The sequence below is a fragment of the Lactuca saligna genome, chromosome 1 (genome assembly GCF_052625555.1).
Source record: "Lactuca saligna cultivar CGN05327 chromosome 1, ASM5262555v1, whole genome shotgun sequence".
Taxonomy (NCBI): Eukaryota; Viridiplantae; Streptophyta; class Magnoliopsida; order Asterales; family Asteraceae; genus Lactuca; species Lactuca saligna.
In genome coordinates, this window is record NC_136417.1 from 89,304,736 (window position 1) to 89,327,999 (window position 23,264).

General features: G+C 36.7%; 1 protein-coding gene across 1 annotated transcript; it reads right to left on the reverse strand.

Annotated features, from left to right (window-relative positions):
• Positions 1 to 260: 260 nt before the first annotated feature.
• On the reverse strand, positions 261 to 5,006 carry LOC145041264 (cationic amino acid transporter 1-like). The gene is made up of 3 exons (XM_078989277.1): positions 4,482 to 5,006; positions 2,033 to 2,738; positions 261 to 1,111 (listed from the first exon to the last, which is right to left on the reverse strand). The coding sequence occupies exons 1-3, from the start codon at positions 4,894 to 4,896 to the stop codon at positions 433 to 435; spliced, it is 1,800 nt and encodes a 599-aa protein (XP_078845403.1). The 5' UTR covers positions 4,897 to 5,006; the 3' UTR covers positions 261 to 432.
• Between the last annotated feature and the right edge of the window lie 18,258 nt (positions 5,007 to 23,264).

A 23,264-nucleotide genomic window follows, 5' to 3' on the forward strand; every position in this document is an offset into this window, starting at 1 on the left:
TCAACTCATGTTAAAAATGTTTTCTATGTCAGCTTAGAGGTACCGGTTCTTGTGTTATTATGAATTTTGTATTCAAAATCAATTCTCGTTAAAAAAACGTTTTCTCTACCAGGTACTACTGGTTCTAGTTATTACGAATTTCGTATTCAAACTCAACTCATGTTAAAAAGTTTTCTATATGTTGTAATGTTGTTATAAATTTTGTATTCAAACTTGACTCAGACTTCTAAATGTTAATAACAATACGATGCGAAATTCAGTTATACATTTAAAAACAAACTATATATATAAACTTCAAACAAATGTCACACTATACCATCCCTGCTTTTACGGTATACCTTTTGCTTCAAATTAATTCCCTTTACTACGACATCATCTGATGAACACACATTTTCAAAAAGCAAAATCATATAATAACTACAGAAAATAACTTTACGACTTATTATCATCTACCAAATGACTTTTACTCTCCAACCCATTATTCACTCCTTCTTCAACCTTCTTCCACTCCTTCTCCTCCCCCTTAGCCGTGTCATATGCTGCATGAAGTCCAAACAAGAAGTAATAAACCAACAAGAAACCCGTCCACCCCCCAAACCTAATAAACGAGTCCCTATCAATCGACCCCAAAAGAAAAATATTAATCGCAATCGAAGCAGAGGGTAGCCACGGCACCAGTGGTACCCCCCACATCTTAGGTTGTCGTGCCATTGGCACGAAAGCCCAGAGTGACACGGTTCCAATCGCCCAGAGTGGGACCGTGATACAATATCCAATCCACCCATGCTTTGAGAGACCCCAGTATGCGGAAGTGGCGATAGAGGAAATGACAATGGTTGCTAGACATGCTATGAGTTTGTTGCGGTTGGCGGTGGTGGTGACACCGCTAACGTAGTAGCGGCGGACGAGGAGGGCGACCGCCACGAGCATGAAGATGAAAAGGGTGGAGATGGAGAGGAGGTTTGACAGGACGCCAAGGCTGGTGAAGAATGCGATTACGGCGGTGGCAACGAGCATGGCGACGGTTGCGTTCACGGGTGTACCGGTTTTGGCATCCACAATTGCGAACCATGGTGGCATCATGTGTGTCCGAGCAATGTGGGTCAAGTATCTGCAAGAAACAACAATGTACTTTCATTTATTTGTGTATTATACCTTATAACATCCAACTTTACACTTTCGAAAATCTATGTAGGAATAGCAATAAAATCCAAAGATAAAACAATTCCCACTTTGAAATTGAGTAAATTTCTCAAACCATAATGGTGTGATAAGAAAAAGATTGAAAATTGATACAAACTATTTAGATCTTAATATGAAGGGTGAGTATGGTAGCATCAGATTATATTACAAGAAAATTGACTTTCAGAGACAACAATCGTCCTATAGATGCAAAAGTCATCCCTATAGGTGTTCCGGACGAAAAGTCGTCCCTAAAAATTTCGTCTCCATACATCATCCCTATAGATTTCGTCTCTAATTAAAGATGGACTTTTCAAAACATTGCTGGCTCTATACACATTTTAATAATTGACGGTGGGGAATATGGAAAAAGTAATAGTGTGCTTCTATTTATTTTATTTTTGTATATTACTTTTGCTTTTCGGATTATAATATTGTACTTTATAACCACTTTATTAAAACACATTTAGTATATTTTTAAAAATATTTGATCAAGAAATTGGAAGTTTAATTTTCTAATAGAATATTACTGGACATCGTTTTAAAAAGAAATAAAAATATAAATACAAACTTTTAATTAGGAAAAAAAAGGTTATATGCAAGAAATATCAACCTACTATAATTGATTTCTTTATATATAACTATATACTTTTATTTCATTCTCTGATTTATTTACATATAACTTTATTTACTATATATATATTTTGGTCAGCCCTAATATGAATGCAAATTTATACTTTTGACTACTGAGTTGCCACTTGCTAAATTTTCATTCTCTCTTAATATGAATGCAAGCATATACTTTGACTTTTGAAGTCAAATAAAGCACACTATTGAAGTTGAACATTACCTGGCTTGACCAACAGCTCCCACTAGCAGCACTGACGTCATACCCTTCAAAGCTCCGGCAGCCACCACATACTTCGCCCAATCCCACCCCACTGCCTCAAACGCCTTGGAGAAAGGAGCATCGATATCTATATCCCTATACGGTTGCATCAAGCAAAGGGTTATCGCTAACGCACAGTACAACGCGGTGGTGATCACCATCGACCCAACAAGTCCAATCGGAATATCTCTCGCCGGATTCTTAGTCTCCTCCGCCATCGTCGCCACCGCGTCAAACCCAACATAAGCAAAGAACAGTACAGCCGACGCCTTGAAGACACCCCTGGCTTTCTTAGGAGCGAAAGGTCTGTAATTGTCGGTGTCGGCGTTGATAAGCCCGCAGATGATGATGAACAGTATGACGATGATGTGGACGATGGAGGCGATGTAGTTGATGCGGGAGGAGCCTTTGGTGCTGAGGACGGCGATGATGCAGATGATGGCGATGACACCGACGGCGATTGGGTCCAGTTGGTTGTAGTCTTCGGCTAGGCCGTGAGCGGTGATGCGGAAGTCTTTGGGATTGTAGTTGCAGAGGGTTGCGAAGTAGGAGGTCCATGAACGCGCCACCGCAGCTCCGCCGATTACGTATTCTAGGAGGATGTTGCCGGCGGCGATGAAGGCGACGAAGTCTCCTAATTCCACCCTCAAATAAGCGAAGGACCCACCTGAAAGTTAATGTCATCATCAATAAGATATTAGTTGTATAACCGGTATGTTATACAGGTTTATGTTAAAAAATAAATAAATATGACAAAACATTTAAGAGTTAGAATTTTATAAGAAAAAAAGAAGAAAATATAAAATTACTGAAATTTTGAAGTGTGTATTTTTTTTTTTTTTTAAATTTAATCAAATAATTTTAAAAAATAAATAAAAGAAATAATTGAGATTTATTTAAGGAATTTCAAAATTAGAAGAAAGTTGCATTAATAAAATTAATATACATTGATTATTACATTTAAATACTATGTAATTTTGAAAAAAATAGGAAAAAAAATAATATGACATGGAAAAAATTTAATTTAAAATAACCACAAAATTACATGTGGCAAAATAAGTATGAGTGTGACATGTAGCAAAAATGATATTTATTTATTACGGTAGATTTATTATGGTAGATTATTATTATTTTATTATATCAACTTACTATTGTTATTTATCTATATATTTACGTTAGATAATATAAGTTCTATTATTAAAATCTACCATTGACTTGAAATAATATATATATATATATATATATATATATATATATATATATATATATATATATATATATATATATATATATATATATATATATAAAACTAAGCCTTGTAGAATATTTCAAATAATTGATGAACTAATAAAAACGCCAGCATAAGAATATCTATAATATAATAATTATATACTAATTTCATTTTGAAAATTTTATAATTTATTAATTGGGAGATGGGCGGTTGGCAATGCCTTGTCCACATGGGTTGTGTTGACTTTTAAGTCTTAATCGGAACACACTCAATACATCCCATTGCGATAATCTCCGATCAATCTTGACTTGTATAATTGTATAAAGTCGTCTTATGATTTCCAACTTTTTGACTTTTATAATACCTTGAGTGCTAGATTTGCTTTCATAAAACGGCTAAATTTTTTAATATAATGATACGTATGAAAATATCAAAATTATATTTAAGAAAGTAACAAAGCTCTATATCAAAAGACTAATCACAAAAAATGTATGTTTTCAGCGAGAAACTTGGAGTATACATTCTTAAATAAAGAGTCCACATAAAGTTCATGTCATTAATAAGATATTATTAATATATCAACTTAGTATTTTTTTTTAAATATAAATAAATCATAAGTGTGAAAGCATGAAATATCATTCCATAAATAATCATTAATAAAAAAACTTACAAAATTTTTTATGATTAACCAATAAAATAACATTTTTTTAATAAGTTACTACATTAATGTTTATATTAAACGAGTATAAAAAATAAACACCCACAAAATAATTATTTCTTATATTTTTGGTTAACTATAGCCATATTTGTTATGATAGCTGGCATAAAGTATTTAGAAAGAAGAGGTAAGAACATTACAGATTACTTAATATGTTAACAGTTAGCTGGCAACAAAAGTGTATTCTTGGACTAATCGCCAATATAATTTTTAAATTAACTATTAAAAACTTAATAATTAACATAATATCAAAAAATAGGATGATCATTATCAAGAGTAAATTTATCACTGTTCATGCATATTCAGTGGTTGAATTTTACGTCGTGATCTACTCCTTTACTACTGTTTATGGTAACGAAATCTCAGTCGATTTGAATCACGACATGTTCGTTGTTATTATCTAGCTAATAGCAATGATTCAAGAAAGATTTGATCAAGAAAATAGGAGAATGTAAGGAAACCTGCAACAGGAATTTCGACGGCGAACTCGGTGTAGCAAAACACGGACATGAGAGCGGAAGCGCCGGAGACGACGTAGGACAAGACGACTGCCGGACCAGCATCCTGGTTAGCTTCAAGTCCGGTGAGCACGAAGATTCCGGCTCCGATAACAGCGCCCATACCAAACCACATCAGATCCCACCACGTCAGCGTTTTCTTCATCGCCGTTTGGCTTTTCGCCTTTGCGTCGAGCTCCGCCTGGTCGCCGGAGCGTGTGAACAGCCGATCGATTAACCGGTGAGGAGTCTGTTTTAATGCGGCGGTGTAGTTTTCCCATGTCTGGAAGGACTCCTCCGGCAGGAAGTCACCTTTCTGGTATGAGCAGCCTCTTCTTCGGAGGCCTGCCGTCGTCGGCTCTGGTTCTTGAATCCCCATGATATGATGTTGAGTGTAGACACACTGCCGGCCGGAGATCTCTCGTGGGAGATTGATATTAGAAGGGAATTTATAAGGTTGATGTTCGGCAAGTTCCGGGAAACGACAAAAAGATACGGACGAAAAAGATCCCGAGGATTCGAATCTACTAATATATTCTGTCAAATGCAATTATATTTCTACAAATGAAAGAATTTTTTTTACAAATCTTACTACACTAATAAAAGCATACTAATAAAAGAAATCACTTTTTAACAAGTGTCTTAAAAGTTTGCTGTATCGATCTTTAAATTTTAAATATTATTAAAAAGGAATCTTTGTAAATGAAATAATCACGATTATTAATTGCATTTCAATCTTAAATTTTCTACCATTAGATTAGATTATCAACATCATTTTCTTCAAATAAAATTCAAACATAATTACATTTAATTATAGAATTTTTAATAATTATAGAATTTTTAAATTCAATAATTATATTATGAGTTACAGCATATCATTCTATTTATATACGAGATATCAATTTTTCTAATTAATATTGTTCTTAATTTAACTCATTTATTTATAGCTTTTGACTTCAAAATTCAAATACGTTTAGTTTTTTTTTTGAAAAAACTCATTAAATAAGCGTATCAATAATTTGGTCATTAACCTATAAAATCTAATCTAATCATATTAAATTAACAAAATATTTAAGAGTAAACAATAAAGTCAATATTATTTATAATTTATCTCCTGCTATATTCCACGTAAAAAAAATCAATTTGAGATAATTGTTTTGAATTTAAAACTCATTAATTAAGCAAGTCAATTAATTTGAAATTTTGATTCAATATAAATGATATCATTTTTTTTTCAGATGAAAAACCGAAAATCCCCAAGATAATATTTTAGGATCCCATTTTTTTGGAAGATAATGATTTTCTTATTGAAAAACAACCTATATATACGATTACATTAAAGTTGTCCTTCTTACGATTTTGGATTGAATCGTATGATTTACAGTGTTCTTCTTCAACGGTTTTATTCTATAATTCTTTTTTCTAGGTTTTTTCTTAACCTTGTTCTCCTTGTTCTACAATTTCTTGTATTTACTTTGTTCTTATTACTTGTTATTACTGTATTCCTGTTGAGAGATCATGAAAAAAATTAATCAATCTACTTTAAGTATATATTAGTTTCATTCATTTAGTTATAGAAATAAAATTATATCATTTATATTAGTTTTTTTCATATGCTGACCTATGTTTGTCAAGAGAAAGCCATAAAAATTGTTTTAACGTATGATGACAAAACTCGTGGAACGGACCAAAAGCAAGATGAAAAAGTTTTTTTATTGTTACACTTTAACTTGCATTAACAATATATATATATATATATATATATATATATATATATATATATATATATATCTTGTTCTAAGTTTTTCAATAATTCTTTTATACATATTATTATACTCTTAAGTTAAATTTTCTAATTTTATATTACTGCATTTGTTTATATCAATGACTTTAGTTTCAAAATCGACATTCAAATACAAGACTTTACCAGTGTGGTGTCACTTACATTATTTGATCGTGACACAAAGAAACTTCTAGAAAAAACCGCACAAGAGTTGCTTCAAAAGTTTAATGAGGTTATCGATATTAACTTCATTTATATAAAACTAATTTTTTACCTTTTATCTATCGTAACACCCAAAGTTTGAAGGCCAAGAAAGGAAAGAAAAGCCTTAATTTTTAAGGGTAGACTCGGCGAGTCCAAGGAGGGACTCGGCGAGTCCGAGCTGGATCCGGGTCGAGGAGTGAGCGACCGACTCAGCGAGTCGGCCAAGGTGACTCGGCGAGTCTGGTATGAATAAGGAAAACCCTAATCTCGGGAGTTGTATCCTATTTAAAGGGTGCTATGTCCCTCCCTCAGCCCCCATATCACCCTAGAGAACCTGTACACCCTTGATTTCGTGTGAGCTTCCATCATTTGAGAGATTGCTTGGAGGAAAGAAACTTTGGGAAAGGAACTTGAAGATCAAGAAGGTTGCTTCATAGGAGGAGGTGTAGATCCAAGATCAACTTCAGTTGTGTTCATCTTGGAGGTAACAAGCTGCTATTTTCCACTCTTTGCACCTAGATCTATGTGTGTGTTTTGGGCATTCTTGGCATATGAGTAACCATTCGAGCTAGGGGTTCAGATCTAAGGTTGCTACCTCAGATCCATGCTTATTTTGGTCTAAAATCCCGTAAAGTATCAGCTCTTGGTATATTGGTGGAGCATGGTTGCCATAAACCATAGTTTATGGTGTATTTTGCCTAGATCTCCTTCTTCACACGTAAAGTTTGCAACTTTACGTGAGGAATAGGCTTGGGAAGGGTAGATCTACAGTTTGGAGTCCATGCATGACTCAAAAGTCATCTGCATGTAAGGAGAACTGAAGGGACTCGGCGAGTCCTTTGAGTGGACTCGGCAAGTAGCATGAAGTTGTGGAGAAACTCGACGAGTAGGGTTAACAACTCGTCGAGTCATATGAAGATTGCCTTGTAATCGGCGAATTTGTTCTTGGACTTGGCGAGTCAGATCGCGAAACCCCAAACCCTTCGATTTGAGACTCGAATCAATGAGTCGGGTGGAGACTCAGTGAGTTGGACAGGTCAGGACTCAGAAATCGGTAGACTCGGCGAGTCATGGACTGACTCGGCGAGTCGAGACGCGAATGGAAGGATTCTGAACATTATGAACTCGGCGAGTCAGTAGGGTGACTCGGCGAGTAGGGTTGGCCTGGAAGGTTGACCTTGACCATGACTTTGACTTGGACCAGGGTTGACTTGGGTTGACTTGGTTGTCTTTAGGGGGTCAGTTAGACTCAGTGTTGCATTGATATTGGTAGTTCAGGGAGCAAGGGGAGCAGGAGTTCAGTGAGTTGTCGGGCAGCAGCTAGTGAGATCATCAGCAAGTTCAGCCAGTGCAGGTGAGTTTCCCTTTGTGTGAATAGATCTAAGGCCACAATGCCGATCCATGTAGTTATGAGTAGAAGACCCAGGGGTTAGCCTTAGGCACAGTATGCTAGTATGATATTCAGGTCGAGGTCTAGTAATATCGGGCGGGTGCCCAAGGATTCGTTTACATGCTAGATTATACTTGTTGTTTGTGTGATACTTGTATGTGCCTGGTAGGGAGGTAAGTGTGGGCGAGGTCCCGTATCTCACTAATAGCAGAGTATGGATGGGGTTCCATGACTCATCAGTAGCAGGACATGGGCGAGGCCTAGGATAAGCGAGGCCTTAGGACAGATCCAGTTGCATGTGTTTAGTTATGTGTTGTGAAATGTTTATGTGTTATTATTTGTTGGCGGGCGAGGCCCTGTGACAGGTGAGGCCTGAGTAAAACAGATCTGTATCCGAGCGGGGCTCGAAACCAGGCGGAGCCTAGAGCGGCGGGGCCATTGTAGCGGGCAAGACCCGAGGTAGGGGCGAGGCCCATGGTAGCGGGCGTGGCCCAGTATGTGCAGTATGTGGTTATGCATGGTATGTGGTAGGGTGGGGAACTCACTAAGCTTCGTGCTTACGGTTTTCAGTTTTGGTTTCAGGTACTTCCGGTAGCGGAGGGAAGAGCTCGGGGTGATCGCATGGCACACACTATAGATTAGACAGCCTGGGAATGTTTACTCTGATAATGAAAATGTGTTTTGAAAACTTATACTCATATTATGTTTTGGAATGATGACTTCACTTTAAGTAATGATTTATTAAAAGAAATTTTTGGTCTTAAATTTTGGGTCGTTACAAGTTGGTATCAGAGCCTTGGTTTGAGGGATTCGGACATGCTCTCGGGCGTGTCTGAACTCAAACTTAGGAATTGGTAAAGAGGTTTTCAAAATGAAAAGTCAGTTTTGTAAAAAGAGAGTTTTGAGAAAGAAAACGGTTTTAGAAAAGTAAAAAGAATTCAGAAAGAAAAGAACTTTGAAAAGAGAAAAGAGGTGTGGTGCATGCAATCAACCGAGCTCAAGTAAGTACCGCAAAATACCCATACAAGTCTATGTTTTGATTACCAGTTAATAGAACAGCATGCTAGATTAGGACTGAGGATCTAGGGATGATGCCTTATGTGCCTACTATATGTGCTTTTGATCTGCATGATAGTGCTGAATAGATAGTAGTAGGATAGCCTGTTTAGGTTATGCCTGAGTTTATGAGTTGTGTTGCATTCTAGTTCGGATTCTTGCTATATGGATATGATTGCTTGAGTATGTTATGGTTAGATTTTCCCTTAGTCTGAATGCTGCTTGCTTTGTGCATGGTGGGATTCTGAGTAATGGGAGTTAGCCATTAGGTGTATACAGTACGTCACATGTGATAAGGGTTGAATAATCTCAGAGTGTTGGATTTGGTCCTATTGCGCAGCTCTTGTTTGAGTCCAACCGCTGTAGGAACGAGTCCTCTACTTGAAGGATTATCTGAGCCTCGTCACATGTGATGGTATCCAGGTGATGGCTAATTGGCATCACAAGGAGACCTTCAGCAGTTGAGGGCTGGTTTGAGTTGAGTTAGAGGTTTCCCTAGGGTAAGCCTAGGATGAGGTAGTGCTGGGACCAGTAGAAGTAGAAAAGGGACCTGGTGGAGTCAAAGCAGTTCTTGATGAAAGTACAGATAGATGTGGAAGGTAGTATGGGCCCGTACTACTGAAAGCAGAGGATCCGTACTCGATTCGGGAAAGGTCGAGACAAGACCGGGAACCTGGTAGTGAGTATGTTTGGTCTCACAGCAGTGAGGATTATTCTGATAATGGTTATGTTATATGTTTCGGTATGGTGACATTACAAGAGGGACCAGCGGGCGGATCAAGCACCAGAAAGGGATCAGGTTCGGGTTTAGGGGCCGAGCAGCTCGAGGAGCGGATGAGAGAGTTGATATCAGCTGAGGTTACGTGCAGTATTCTAGCTCAGACTCCTGTGATCTTTGGCACGGTCAAGGAGGGTATATTGGAGATTTTGGATGAGAGGCTGGGAGCCTTCCTTACTGAGATGATGGCTTTGTTGGGAGCGCGTACCTTGACATTTCGGGAGTTCAGGGCTTGCGGGGCACCAGATTATCATGGGGCTAGGGACCCCATTGCTAGCAGCAGATGGTTGGCTGATGTTGCCAACGCATTCCATACGAGCCGGTGTCCTGAGGAGGACAAGGTCAGACTCGCTTCTCGTCTTCTGAAGGACATAGCGAGGGATTGGTGGGAAGATATTGGTCATGCTTTGGGTGATGATGCCGTGTTGGACGCAATGACTTGGAGTGATTTCTCAGCTAGGTTCAGGGCGGAGTTTTCGCCAATTATTGAGGTGCAGCAGTTGGCCCGGTAGTTTCAGGATTTGACGCAGACCACTGAGACTGTGGCGGAGATCACCGCCAAGTTCAGGGAGAGAGCCCTTCTAGTTCCGCAGTATGTCACGTATGAGGAGATGAAGAAGGCCCGATATCACGAGATGTTGAGGGATGACATCAGGGAGTTCGTGAGCAGGTCCGGCTGTAAGACGCTGGAAGATATGATTTCTCGGGCCAGAGAGAGGGAAATTGATTCGGAGCAGATCCGGAAGAGGAAGCCAGGTGAGGTTCAGGTAGCCGCGAGTTCGGGCAAAAGGCCCAAGGGATCGGATTCGAGATCGAGGGATTATCAGGACCACAATCGATGCGGAAAGTGTGGCAGGACGCATGGGGATGCGTGTAGGAGTGGTAGTGGTGGTGAGTTTGGCTGCTTCAAGTGCGGTCGGACTGGTCATTTTAGCAGAGATTGTACTGTTACCATCACTTAGGAATCAGACTTGATATGTTTTCACTGCAATTAGCGGGGCCACAAGAAGGCTCAGTGCCCCAGTTTGTTTTCAGCAGGACGGGTGATGGCACCCACCCCTGCAACCTTGAGGATCACAGACGGCCGTCAGGGCCGTGCGGAGGCGCCTGCGGTAGGAGACAGGGCCTTTCAGATGGATACTTTGGAGATGCGAGCAGCGCCGGAAGTTGCAGGTATGCGACTTCCATTTTCAGTTCTTTTATTTTGTGCATGATTATATTGTTATGGTTCTGCATCATTGTCGGTTGAGCATTTCATTTTCGAGCGATTTGATTGTGATCGAGTTATATGCCATCTGCATACCTTGGATTTTGGGTTAGTAGTTAAGGGAGGGGTCCTATCGAAGAAGGTTACGTAGGGTGCAGTACCTGTAGCATGCCTTGGAGGGACTCGGTATGTCTCGCTAGTTCGGAGCCGTATAAGTTTTCGAAATGGACTGGTTAGATCCCTAGCTATGGTAAGCATGGGATTCCTCAGCAGATTAATTATGGAATGGTAGCAAGGATTTGGAATTCTATTCTTTGAGCAGCTAGGTGTGAGCAGGATCGAAGTGGGGGAGAATCCTTCGAATGAATAAGGGTAAGAGCACGCAAATCCAGAACGAGTATGTGATTTCTGAGAAGGAAAAGAGGTAGTTCAGCGTTTGACGGATTGAGTAGTTCAGGGTTGGGAGTTTGAGAAACTCCCCATTAGTCCGTGCGTGTAAAGGGTAATGGTGAGTATGTGGTTTGGATTCAAGTTGAAGGGTCGCATGTAGGACTCGTGTGAGTCGGAATAGAGATCTTGAGGTCAAATAGCATAGGATGCTTTCGTGTTAGCAGTCAGTGGCAGAAGCAGCATGTAGAGCATGGGAGAGTGGCGGGAGAGCCTCATTTTCTTCAGCAGCAGTCAATGGTGTAAAGTGATGTAAGACTACGGGGTGGCGTAGCATTTACTAACAGTCAGTGGTGGGAAGTGTTGTCAGACTACGGGGCAGCCGTAGCATTCCGTAGTAGCTTCGTTGGCGGAGTCGGGACGAAGCCCTTATCTCCTAGAATTCAGATAGGGATCAGGAATGGGTAAGGGATGAGAATGGTAATGAATTACCTGTATAGCCCTTGAGAGGTGAGACCTTGGGAGAGGCCGCTCTAGGATATAGTCAGGTGAGACCTGTGGGCGAGGCCCGTATGAGAATAGCAGTATAGGTGAGACCTGAGAGCAGGGTTGCTTAGTAGTATGGTTGGGTGAGACCCGTGGGCGAGGCCCGTGAGTTTTAGCAGCACAGGTGGGACCTGGTAAGGATCTTAGTGTCTAGATAAGGGGATCGGGGATCCCAGGAAATTGTAGTGCCAGCATGGTAGAATAGATTGAGCAGTATAGGTGGTTGAGGTTTCTTCGAATGTTGCTAGGAGCGACTAGTGGTTGTGTTGAGTCAACGATCGGTGGGAGCCGGTAATGAAAATATTGATAGGTTGGTAGGGACCAGGGTGGTCTCAGTTCATCCGGAAGACAGATAAGGAATAGCAGGATTTCCGGTCAGTAGCAGTGCGAGTATGCATCGTATGGTGGAATTCAGTTAGTCGATCGTGGAGTGCTCGATGCCAAATGGTAGTTGAAAGAATGCCCAGTGGATACTGGCGACGATGGTCCGTACTGGGAGTAGCGGGAGTAATAGATTGGGTGAGGAAAGGGTCTTCGCAGTGGCAGAGGAGATAGGTGGTTATGGAGCATCGTCTTGGAAAGGCAAGGAAATCGTGCAAGGAAAAAAGGGGTGAACCCCCCCCTACGGGGTCAGTGCAGTGTTTGGAGATTATCATAAAGATTGTCGGTTGAGTAAGTTGTGTTTCCAGGATGTTTAGGGTCAGGATGCTCCCGAGATTATTATCGGTAAGGATTGACGTTAGTCTGAATGACTGAACGGAAGGCTACCAGAGTTAGGTAGCTGGTGTTAGAATGAATGGTGGAGTATTGGAGGCAGATCGCAGGCAATGGAGTATAGTAAACTTTGAGGATGAAGTTTAGTTTAAGTGGGGGAGAGTTGTAACACCCAAAGTTTGAAGGCCAAGAAAGGAAAGAAAAGGCTTAATTTTTAAGGGTAGACTTGGCGAGTCCAAGGAGGGACTCGGCGAGTCCGAGCGGGATCCGGGTCGAGGAGTGAGCGACCGACTCAGCGAGTCGGCCAAGGTGACTCGACGAGTCTGGTCTGAACGAGGAAAACCCTAATCCCGGGAGTTGTATCCTATTTAAAGGGTGCTATGTCCCTCCCCTCAGCCCCCATATCACCCTAGAGAACCTGTACACCCTTGATTTCGTGTAAGCTTCCATCATTTGTGAGATTGCTTGGAGGAAGGAAACTTTGGGAAAGGAACTTAAAGATCAAGAAGGTTGCTTCATAGGAGGAGGTGTAGATCCAAGATCAACTTCAGTTGTGTTCATCTTGGAGGTAACAAGCTGCTATTTTCCCCTCTTTGCACCTAGATCTATGTGTGTGTTTTGGGCATTCTTGGCATATGAGTAACCATTCGAGCTAGGGGTTCAGATCAGAGGTTGCTACCTCAGATCCATGCTTATTTTGGTCTAAAATCTCGTAAAGTATCAGCTCTTGGTATATTGGTGGAGCATGGTTGCCATAAACCCTAGTTTATGGTGTATTTTTCCTCGATCTCCTTCTCTACACGTAAAGTTTGCAACTTTACGTGAGGAATAGGCTTGGGAAGGGTAGATCTACAGTTTGGAGTCCATGCATGACTCAAAAGTCATTTGCATGTAAGGAGAACTGAAGGGACTCAGTGAGTCCTTTGAGTGGACTCGGCGAGTAGCATGAAGTTGTGGAGAAACTCGACGAGTGGGATGAACAACTCGTCGAGTCATATGAAGATTACCTTGTACTCGGCGAGTTTGTTCTTGGACTTGGCTAGTCAGATCGCGAAACCCCAAACCCTTCGAGTTGAGACTCGAATTAGTGAGTTGGGTGGAGACTCAGTGGGTTGGACAGTTCAGGACTCAGAAATCGGTAGACTCGGCGAGTCATGGACTGACTCGGTGAGTCGAGACGCGAATGGAAGGATTCTCAACATTATGAACTTGGCGAGTCAGTAGGGTGACTCGGCGAGTAGGGTTGACCTGGAAGGTTGACCTTGACCAGGACTTTGACTTGGACCAGGGTTGACTTGGTTGTCTTGAGGGGGTCAGTTAGACTCAGTGTTGCATTGATATTGGTAGTTCAGGGAGCAAGGGGAGCAGGAGTTTTGTGAGTTGTCGGGCAGCAGCTTGTGAGATCATCAGCAAGTTCAGCCAATGCAGGTGAGTTTCCCTTTGTGCGAATGGGTCTAAGGCCACAATCTCGGCCCATGTAGTTATGAGTAGAAGACCCGGGGGTTAGCCCTAGGCACGGTACGCTAGTATGATATTCAGGACGAGGTCCAGTAATAGTGGGCGGGTGCCCAAGGATTCGTTTATATGCTAGATTATACTTGTTGTTTATGTGATACCTGTATGTGCCTGGTAGGGAGGTGAGTGTGGGCGAGGTCCCGTATCTCACCAATAGCAGAGTGTGGATGGGGTTCCATCACTCATTAGTAGCAGGACATGGGCGAGGCCCAGGATAGGCGAGGCCTTAGGACAGAACCAGTTGCATATGTTTAGTTATGTGTTGTGAAATGTTTATGTGTTATTATTTGTTGGCGGGCGAGGCCCTGTGACAGGCGAGGCCTGAGTAAAACAGATCTGTATCCGAGCGGGGCTAGAAGCCAGGCGGGGCCTGGAGCGGCGGGGACCTTGTAGCGGGCAAGGCCCGAGGTAGGGGCGAGGCCCATGGTAGCAGGCGTAACCCAGTGTGTGCAGTATGTGGTTATGCATGGTATGTGGTAGGGTGGGGAACTCACTAAGCTTCGTGCTTACGGTTTTCAGTTTTGGTTTCAGGTACTTCCGGTAGCGGAGGGAAGAGCTCGGGGTGATCGTCTAGCACACACTATAGATTAGACAGACTGGGAATGTTTACTCTGATAATGAACATGTGTTTTGAAAACTTATACTCATATTATGTTTTGGAATGATGACTTCACTTTAAGTAATGATTTATTAAAAGAAATTTTTGGTCTTAAATTTTGGGTCGTTACAATAACCATTTTTTTAAAAATTTTAAGACAATAATATGGAGATTTATCCATTTTCTTTGAACGTACTTTTTGATAAAAAGTTAGTGTTCAAATTCAAATTTCGCATTATAATTTGAAAAACAAAGTTGATAATTATGCAATCTCAAACTTCATTGTTGATAATATAATCATTGTTTAATTGGAAAAAAAATTAACACCGAACAGGAAACATTCTTTTACGAAGAATACTACAAACATTACACTTATTAAATTTCGTTTTTTATATTTCAGTTGACCAACTAACATATTTCTATGTACTACAAATGTAGGCGTCGGAATCCGATTTTTTTAATGTTTTATTTGCAGAATTCAGATCTCAAGACACATTAAATTAGAAGGTTTTAAATATAATATAATTGAATCTACTATTTTAAAAACTTTAAAATATTATTAACTTTTATATTGACATATGAATTTAATTTCTACATTTATGATGTATTTCGATTACTAGTGATAACACCACACCCACTTTGAATCTTGATAAAAACACTGCAACAAGTCTACTAACTAAGTGGACATCCTTTAAAAAATGTATGGACATGAAGAATTAAAACACAACCGGTAATATGTTTACGATGTTGATAATCTGACAACTATGTCCTCAATCAAACGACCATCAACATCAATGAAAAATCGTACTTCTAGAGAAGGCAAGCCAAAACTGTTAATTCCAAAGCAAGATAAATAATATATGATTTTCATGATTTTGTTTGAGTAGTTGAGTGATTTGAATACTATTCATTTCATATTTTTTTTAATACTATTTGGTTTGGGGGTTTGATTTTTGATGACTTTATTTCATACTATTCGTTTTTAGGTTAGAATTCTGTTCAGCTGAATACATTTTGGGTTTTATGAAATGTTTAATTATTCATCTATTTTTCTTTTACGTTTAAACTCAGATGAATTTAGAAATTTAATCATATTTTACTCTATTATTTCGTTTAAATGTGAATATTTCAACATTGTTACAATGTTATTCATTACAACCTCAATATAAATATTAGAAAACTACATTTTTTAGGAAATTGTAAACTTTTATAAATCTTTTAACCGTTAAAACATTTATTTATATTTCTTGTGAAAGTATTTATAAATTTATTAGTAATATTTCCCATTGAAATATTATTATTATTAGACATTAATGATATCATACAATTTTATAGATTTAAATAATAAAACTCATTACAATGATGCTAGAAAGAGACGGAGACTAAGACGTTTACATTTACTAAATAGAAGATTGATATCTATATCTAAAAGAGAAACTTTATTCCACCATCTAAAGCAATAAAGACTTTTGATTTTGTTTCATATATATATATATTTTTCACCATTAGATCAAATTGCTTATGCCATATTGACCAATGTTTGGTCAAACACGTTGTCAATTAATGTTTCCACTCAAACCTTCACCAGTTTCCTCTATCCCTAAAATAAATTTCAAATTTCAAAATTCAAATCCTCTCAAAATTTAAAGTCGTAATTTATGCACTGGTCATCCTATATGTTTGCAAATCAACATGATATATCTTTATAATTATTCTATTTCTTTCTCAGTGTATATCGATGGTACCAAAATTCATCAAGGGAAAAACAGTCATCTTGAATTTAAATCTTATTAATATAGTAAATACCTCAAGTTTTGAAAGTAATAATCGGTTTGATACATGTTAAATTACAATTGCTCGATTTCTAAATATCTAACTCAATAATTGTATGTATTTATTCTTAAACTTACCCTTTTTAATGATGTTATTGATTATATTTACTATATTTAAGTTTAAGTTGTAGAAAATTTTACTTGAAAGTGATGAGCATTAGTTGATGTTTGTATTGAAGCTTGAGGATGATGCAAAACTCTAAATACGTTAGTGGTAATATCCTACATACTTAATAATTAAGTATTTCGAATATATATATATATATATATATATATATATATATATATATATATATATATATATATATATTTCATTAACTTTGATAACAAATTTGTTTAATTAAGCATATTTTTATGCTTATAAAATTGTTTTCTCTACTCACTTGTACTTATGATCTTGAAGATGAGAAAACATTAACCATGACTATATTGAAAAATGCCAAAAATATCATATTGGCCATATCTTTCTGACATGATCTTCAAATGTTCTTTGCTCAATTCTATATTTTTTTATTTATATCGTTTTTGTGTATTTGATTTGTTTCTTCAAGAAACTCGGTTTTCTACTAACTTTGATAAAAAAAATTGTTGAATTAAGCATATTTTTATGACTATAAATTTGTCAATTTTCTAATAATAAAACAAGTGTAAATGAACTTGAACAATTGTTAAATTTTATATTCTATAATGTAATTAATGCACTAATTAATCAAATAATAATACATGTACAAGTGGTTGGGTACCTCCACGACAATAAGCAAACATGCAAATTATAAGCAATTTCACAATATTGTATTTTTTTACTAGCTTTAAATTAACAATTTATTTTTTCACGTGCTTAAGATTATTGATTACTCATATAGGTTTGTAATAAAATAAATTTTTGGTAAATTGAAAAATTGTTCAGCAAAACCTAATTGGTTATATATCAATTTAGGCTTCTTTTTGTATTGTCATGTTTGTTAATTTGGCTATGTGGAATTCATTTGAAGTTCTATTTTTCTACAAGAATTTTAATGTTCACATTCAAGTAGAAACAATCACAATTGGTAAGTATTCCAAATGAATTTTCACTTACATTAATCAAAACTGTTACTTTAAATGGTGTGTTCTCATAGAAGTCACACCGGATTTTACTATATAGATCTTCTAACGGTATATAGAAGAATCCTAGCGGCTCTATGAATAATTTTTTTGCGTTTTCAATGAAGGATCACTCTATTAACATTTGTTCTCTAAAGTTCTTTATCTTATTTTTGATATACATGTGTGTCAGAACAATAAGGCAGAAAGAGGTGTTAGTAACCATTAAAAATGAAAATGTAAGATATAATTTAAGAATATTATATAAAGTATAAATTGTGGATTTGTGATATTTATTTTTATGAAAAATATGTTGTTTGATTGCTAGGTTATATATCTGGGTTTTTTTTAATAATTTGATTTTGACAAGTTTGATCTAAATTTAATAATTGAAGCAGGTAGGAAAGATATATGCTAATGATTTTGAATTTGTATTGCTCTCTAGAAACCAATTGTAGCATCATAGACCATTCCTTCATATATTGGTAGGTCTTAGCATTTCCCCAAATTTGGACATGGATGCAATTCTTGAATCAATCCTCTAAATTGAATTTCATTTGTTAGTTAGATGCAGTGACCAAATGCAAGATTTGTGAAAATTCATTATTATTTATTAGTGTTAACATTTGGCAAATTATGAAACTAATATTATATTTTTGTTCATAAGATGTTTTTTTTCTTGTAATAATTTCTTTGATCAGAAGATATGTATACGTGATTGGGTGTAGCCTGAAAAATCATATTTTAATTCTTATAAGGAAAAAATACTTTATAAATTTACCAAATTAAAATATATGAATTTGATGTTTATGGTTATAACAATGCACTTAAACTGTAATGTTTATCGAATTTCTTTGCAAAATTTAATATTGCTGGTACATATAACAAATTATTGTTGCTTTTGATTTTATAGTGCCAATATTAAAAGAGTAATGCGAGCCTCCATGGAGGTTGGTACACCGGACAAAGTCAATTCATAAAGCTACTACACAACATATTTTAATCAAGAAGTCGCATCATGTTCTGACAAAACAAAGATCACGTGGATCATTTATGTTAAAAATTACTGTATTAAAAAACGAAATTGCTCTAATATAAATATTAAATATCTTTATTTAATAAGTTTGGTTCAAAAAGTCTAAAAATGAATCTAACTAACATTTATTTATTAAAATTTCACCTAAGACAATGTCACATATTAATGTAATATGTATTTAATTTATGTTTCGCACGTTTAGTGCGGATCATAATCTAGTAATAAAAATAAAAGTAAGAAATTTTCTAATACGTACCTAATATATATATATATATATATATATATATATATATATATATATATATATATATATATATATATAAAAGATATTAATTATAAAAATATATTACAATAATTAAATACGAAATTCATTTATTATGAAAATTATTAATGTATTTCATATTTAAATATGATAATATTATTTATAATTAATACATTTCATATTTAATTTCGATAATATTTATCATTAATTAATTCTTTGTATGTATGCTCTTAAAGCACATGTTAGAAAAACCATATAAAAGAATAGTTATTAATGTCATTTGTCATTTTTTTTTCGTAATTTACGTTTGCTTTTCAAATACTCTATAAAAATGGCACTTGTTATTTTTTCATCATTTTTTATTTTTTAAAAAGTATTGATGTTCATAATAAGTTAAACAATTATTTATTTGATCCCTGAGTTTTAGGATAAATTCAAATTCGTATTGAATAAGTGTCGGTTATAATTGTCGATACTTGATTGTATTCCTATATTGAAAATCCTACAAAATCTTGTTTAATTAATAATTTATTGAAAATAATTGATTAATAAATATGAGTTCTTATTATAACAATTTAATTATTTTTGTAATTGTGGCTCTCACAGACCATATAAACTAGTTAAGGATAGAAATATATAATCATAATAGTTTTTTTTTTTTTTTTTTTTTTTTTTTTTTTTTTTAACAAAGTAGCTAAAAAAACGAAAAATACGCTTAAAATAATCTCAACTTTTACAGGCATGGTCTACATTTTTTTTTTGCAAAACGACAATTGTTTTGGGAACGTTGACTGCAAGATGTATTTGTTGATTGTGAGAAAATGGTGGGCTACGAAAATGTCATATTCGATTCTAAGGATATCTAAATGCCTAATCGTCATCTTCAATCTTCATATCAACCCCTTTTAAATCCAAGATAATGTGATTGAAGTAATATATATGATCCTTAACTTGGGTACATTAAGACGTCCTAAAAGTATAAAAATATTTCTTATGATACATCATATCATGAGAGAATTATTCTTATACTTATCATAGGGTTTCTCCCAAAGTCCAATAGCACTTGTTTGACCCCTAACCTCTTACAATACTTCATTTTTCAAACTTAACTATAATGGTGTTATGCGCCTTTGCCACAATCTCCACCTTTTTCTTAGAAACCATGTCTTTCGACAGTTTCACTTCTCTTTCCAATGGTGTTGTACAAACTTGTTGAATCTAGAGCTACCTCATCTTAACCTTCCATAAAGTGAATTCATTTGAACCGTTTTATTTCTCAAAATCAAACTTGTATGTGGATATATCTATTCAACGGAGAACAAACTGCATAGATTCGCAAAACCTATGTCCATGGGCAGGATGGAGTATTCTTATTCAATTGTTTTTAAACAGTGATTAAAAGTACAATTCAGCAGAGATTCGCCTTCTCACTAGAACTCAAGATACAAATAAACGAGTAGGATACACCCTTATTTATAGACTAGAGATAAGACCTAAAACCCTAATAGGCTAAGCCAAAAAATCCATAGGCCCATGAACAATATCAACCTATCACAATCTGCCATGCAACTTCTTCTAGAACCTTTAACCTTGAGAGACATTTCATGAGCAACAATTATGCACATGATGTAACATCCATTATCCAGGTAAGTTACATTTTTGACCCAATTATGAAATTTAATTGCAAAATGGTCCCATGGCTCCATAAGTGACAAAACATGTGGCTTGTGTGTATATTGGGTGTACCCTTTGGTAAGCTGGGGGTATGTGGCAAAAACCCAAACCCTAATTTTTAGGGTTTGAGAACTATTGAAGCCTGAATATCTCTTCAAGACCCATTCCCTTATCTGCCTCCATCTCCCAAATCATCCCAACCAACCCTAATCCTTTTTGTGTGCATTTTGAGCTTGAAAGTGTGCTTTTGGTGATCTTGAATGAAGAAGAAAGAAGTGGAAATGGAGTTTTAGGTGACTTTTGGACCAAGGGTTTGAGTTCTTAATCTCTTCAATGCAGGAAAATGGATAAAGTTAGAGACTTTATCCGTTAAGACGTCCCTTGATATTTGGATTTGAACTTTGGTGTGTTGACCGAATGAAATAATAGCTTAATAGAAAATTTATGTTTCATCTCTAATATGTTGGGCGTACCTGGAGGCACGTTACGTGTACCGAGGTTCGAGCCTGTGTAGTTGTGAATACATCCTATATGTTGGGCATAGAGGGGAGTATGCTAGACGTACTCAGCCCAGATGGAATCCCTGACTTTTTGACTTTGACTTTGGATTTTAACCAAGTTTGACTTAGGGGTATTTTGGGTTGTTCTAAGCAGTATTTTGAGACTAGGTCATTGTTTATTGTATATGTGACCTATAGAGCCAGCAGTTGGAGCTATGATCTGTTCAACTATCTTTTTAGATTATGAAGTGAGTTTTCCTCACTGTACTTGTGGGTAAAAGGCACTAAGGCCGTCCCACTGAATTTTTATTTTGGTATGTTGGATTGATGTATGTTGAGTATGTGTTAGATTGGTCGATCTGTATGATTACCTGTGTTCACTGAGTATGTGTTAGATTGGTAGTTGTGTATGATTACATGTTTTACTGGTTATTGATGTTAGTGCATATATTGACATGTTATGGTTTGTTGGGTTGAGAAAGTCTTGCTTTGTTTTGAAGGAAACGATACACAGGGTGGTCTGGATAGACTGAAGGCCTGCGAGGCGGTCCAGTCAGGCCGAAGGCCCAGAGAGCAGTTCAGATAGGATGTAGGCCCTATGAGGCAGTTGGTATTAGAGCCCTAGTTTGAGAGAATTGGATGAACATTCGTCTGAATCTGGACTCAAACTAAAGATCTGTAAGAGTTTTCAAAATGGTTTCTGAAATTGTTTTCAAAAGTAACCAAGGAAGGATGAGATGTGTACGATCAGCCGGAGCAACAAAGTATACCCCAAGTTACCCATACTGTTATTTCTTTATGATGATTATGATAGAACTATATACTAGTGATAGGCTAGGGATCTTCAAAAATTGCATGATAGAATTGCTGAATGTATGATGTATGATAGCCTAGGAGAACTTCTTGTATGATATATGAAATTGACATCATTACTATAGTTGCTTTGTATGTGCATCATAGTTGTACATAACTAAGATTTTATAGCCCGGGAATGTTTGGTTTAGCCTTATTTCTTGTTCCTTGTTTGGTTGTGGGCTTAGGGTAAGAATTCGACTATCTATAGGATCAAACATTATGTATGATTAGCATGCAAGAGCGACTGCAAGGTTGGTGGAAGTTTCATGAGTGATTATGGGTGTAGCAGGGCAGTTGAGAGATGATTAACCACTCGAGAGAGTGAATATAGAATGTATGTGTATCCTAGTTGTTTTTTGTTTTAGGTTAGTTTATGATGATTCATTGAGACAAATACAAGTAGGTATGGAAGGTAGTATGGGCTCGTACTACAAGAAGCACAAGACCCGTACACGTAGTAAGGAAGTTACAAACCCCAAAGATTAGCCTCTCTGTGATAGTGGTGATAGTGTGAATTTGGAATTTATGATATATTTTTGGTTCAATTTCAGTATGGTGTTCACGAGAGGATCTGGTTCTGGAGCTAGTGGCCAAGATAGGCCAGGATTGACCGATGACGACATTCGTTAATTAATCGTGATGGGTTTTGAGCATAACAAACAATCCCTATGCGTGCATGCAACCCTAATTTGTAGGATCTATTTTTTTCACTATTGGACATGCAAGTATTGAACACAAAAATAAACCCTAGTGGACATCTACTATAATCGAAATTCATAATAAGAGATAGTAGACATACCTTTGATTTTTATGTAGTAATAACTAATAACAATGTAGATCCAAGATTTCTTGGAGCTTGAGAGCAAGTGTCACAAGTGTTACACCTCTAATGGCTCACAAACACACTTAGCAAGAGGATGATTTATGAGATAGGAGATTTTTGGATTTTTCTTCTAAAGATATCATGGCCGAAAAATCACAAGGTGTAGAGGCCTATTTATAGTGCAGATAGGATGCAGTGGATAACCCTAATTTGAATATTATATTATTAATTCAAATTTTGGTAATTATCTACCTCCTTAATTATCCATATGGGATAATCTAGAAACCCTATTTATCATAGGAATTTCTTCCATACCCTTCCCTAGGAAGGTTCTGGAACCTCTTGCTCAAGTATTGGACAATTTCACTTTTGTCCCTATACTTTTAATTAATTCCTTTTGTAACACCGTAAATTTTCAAATAAAAATTTCATTTTAAAAACCACATAAAATCCAATATTACTTTTCTCGAAAACCCAAATGTATAATTATTCAAACACAAGATC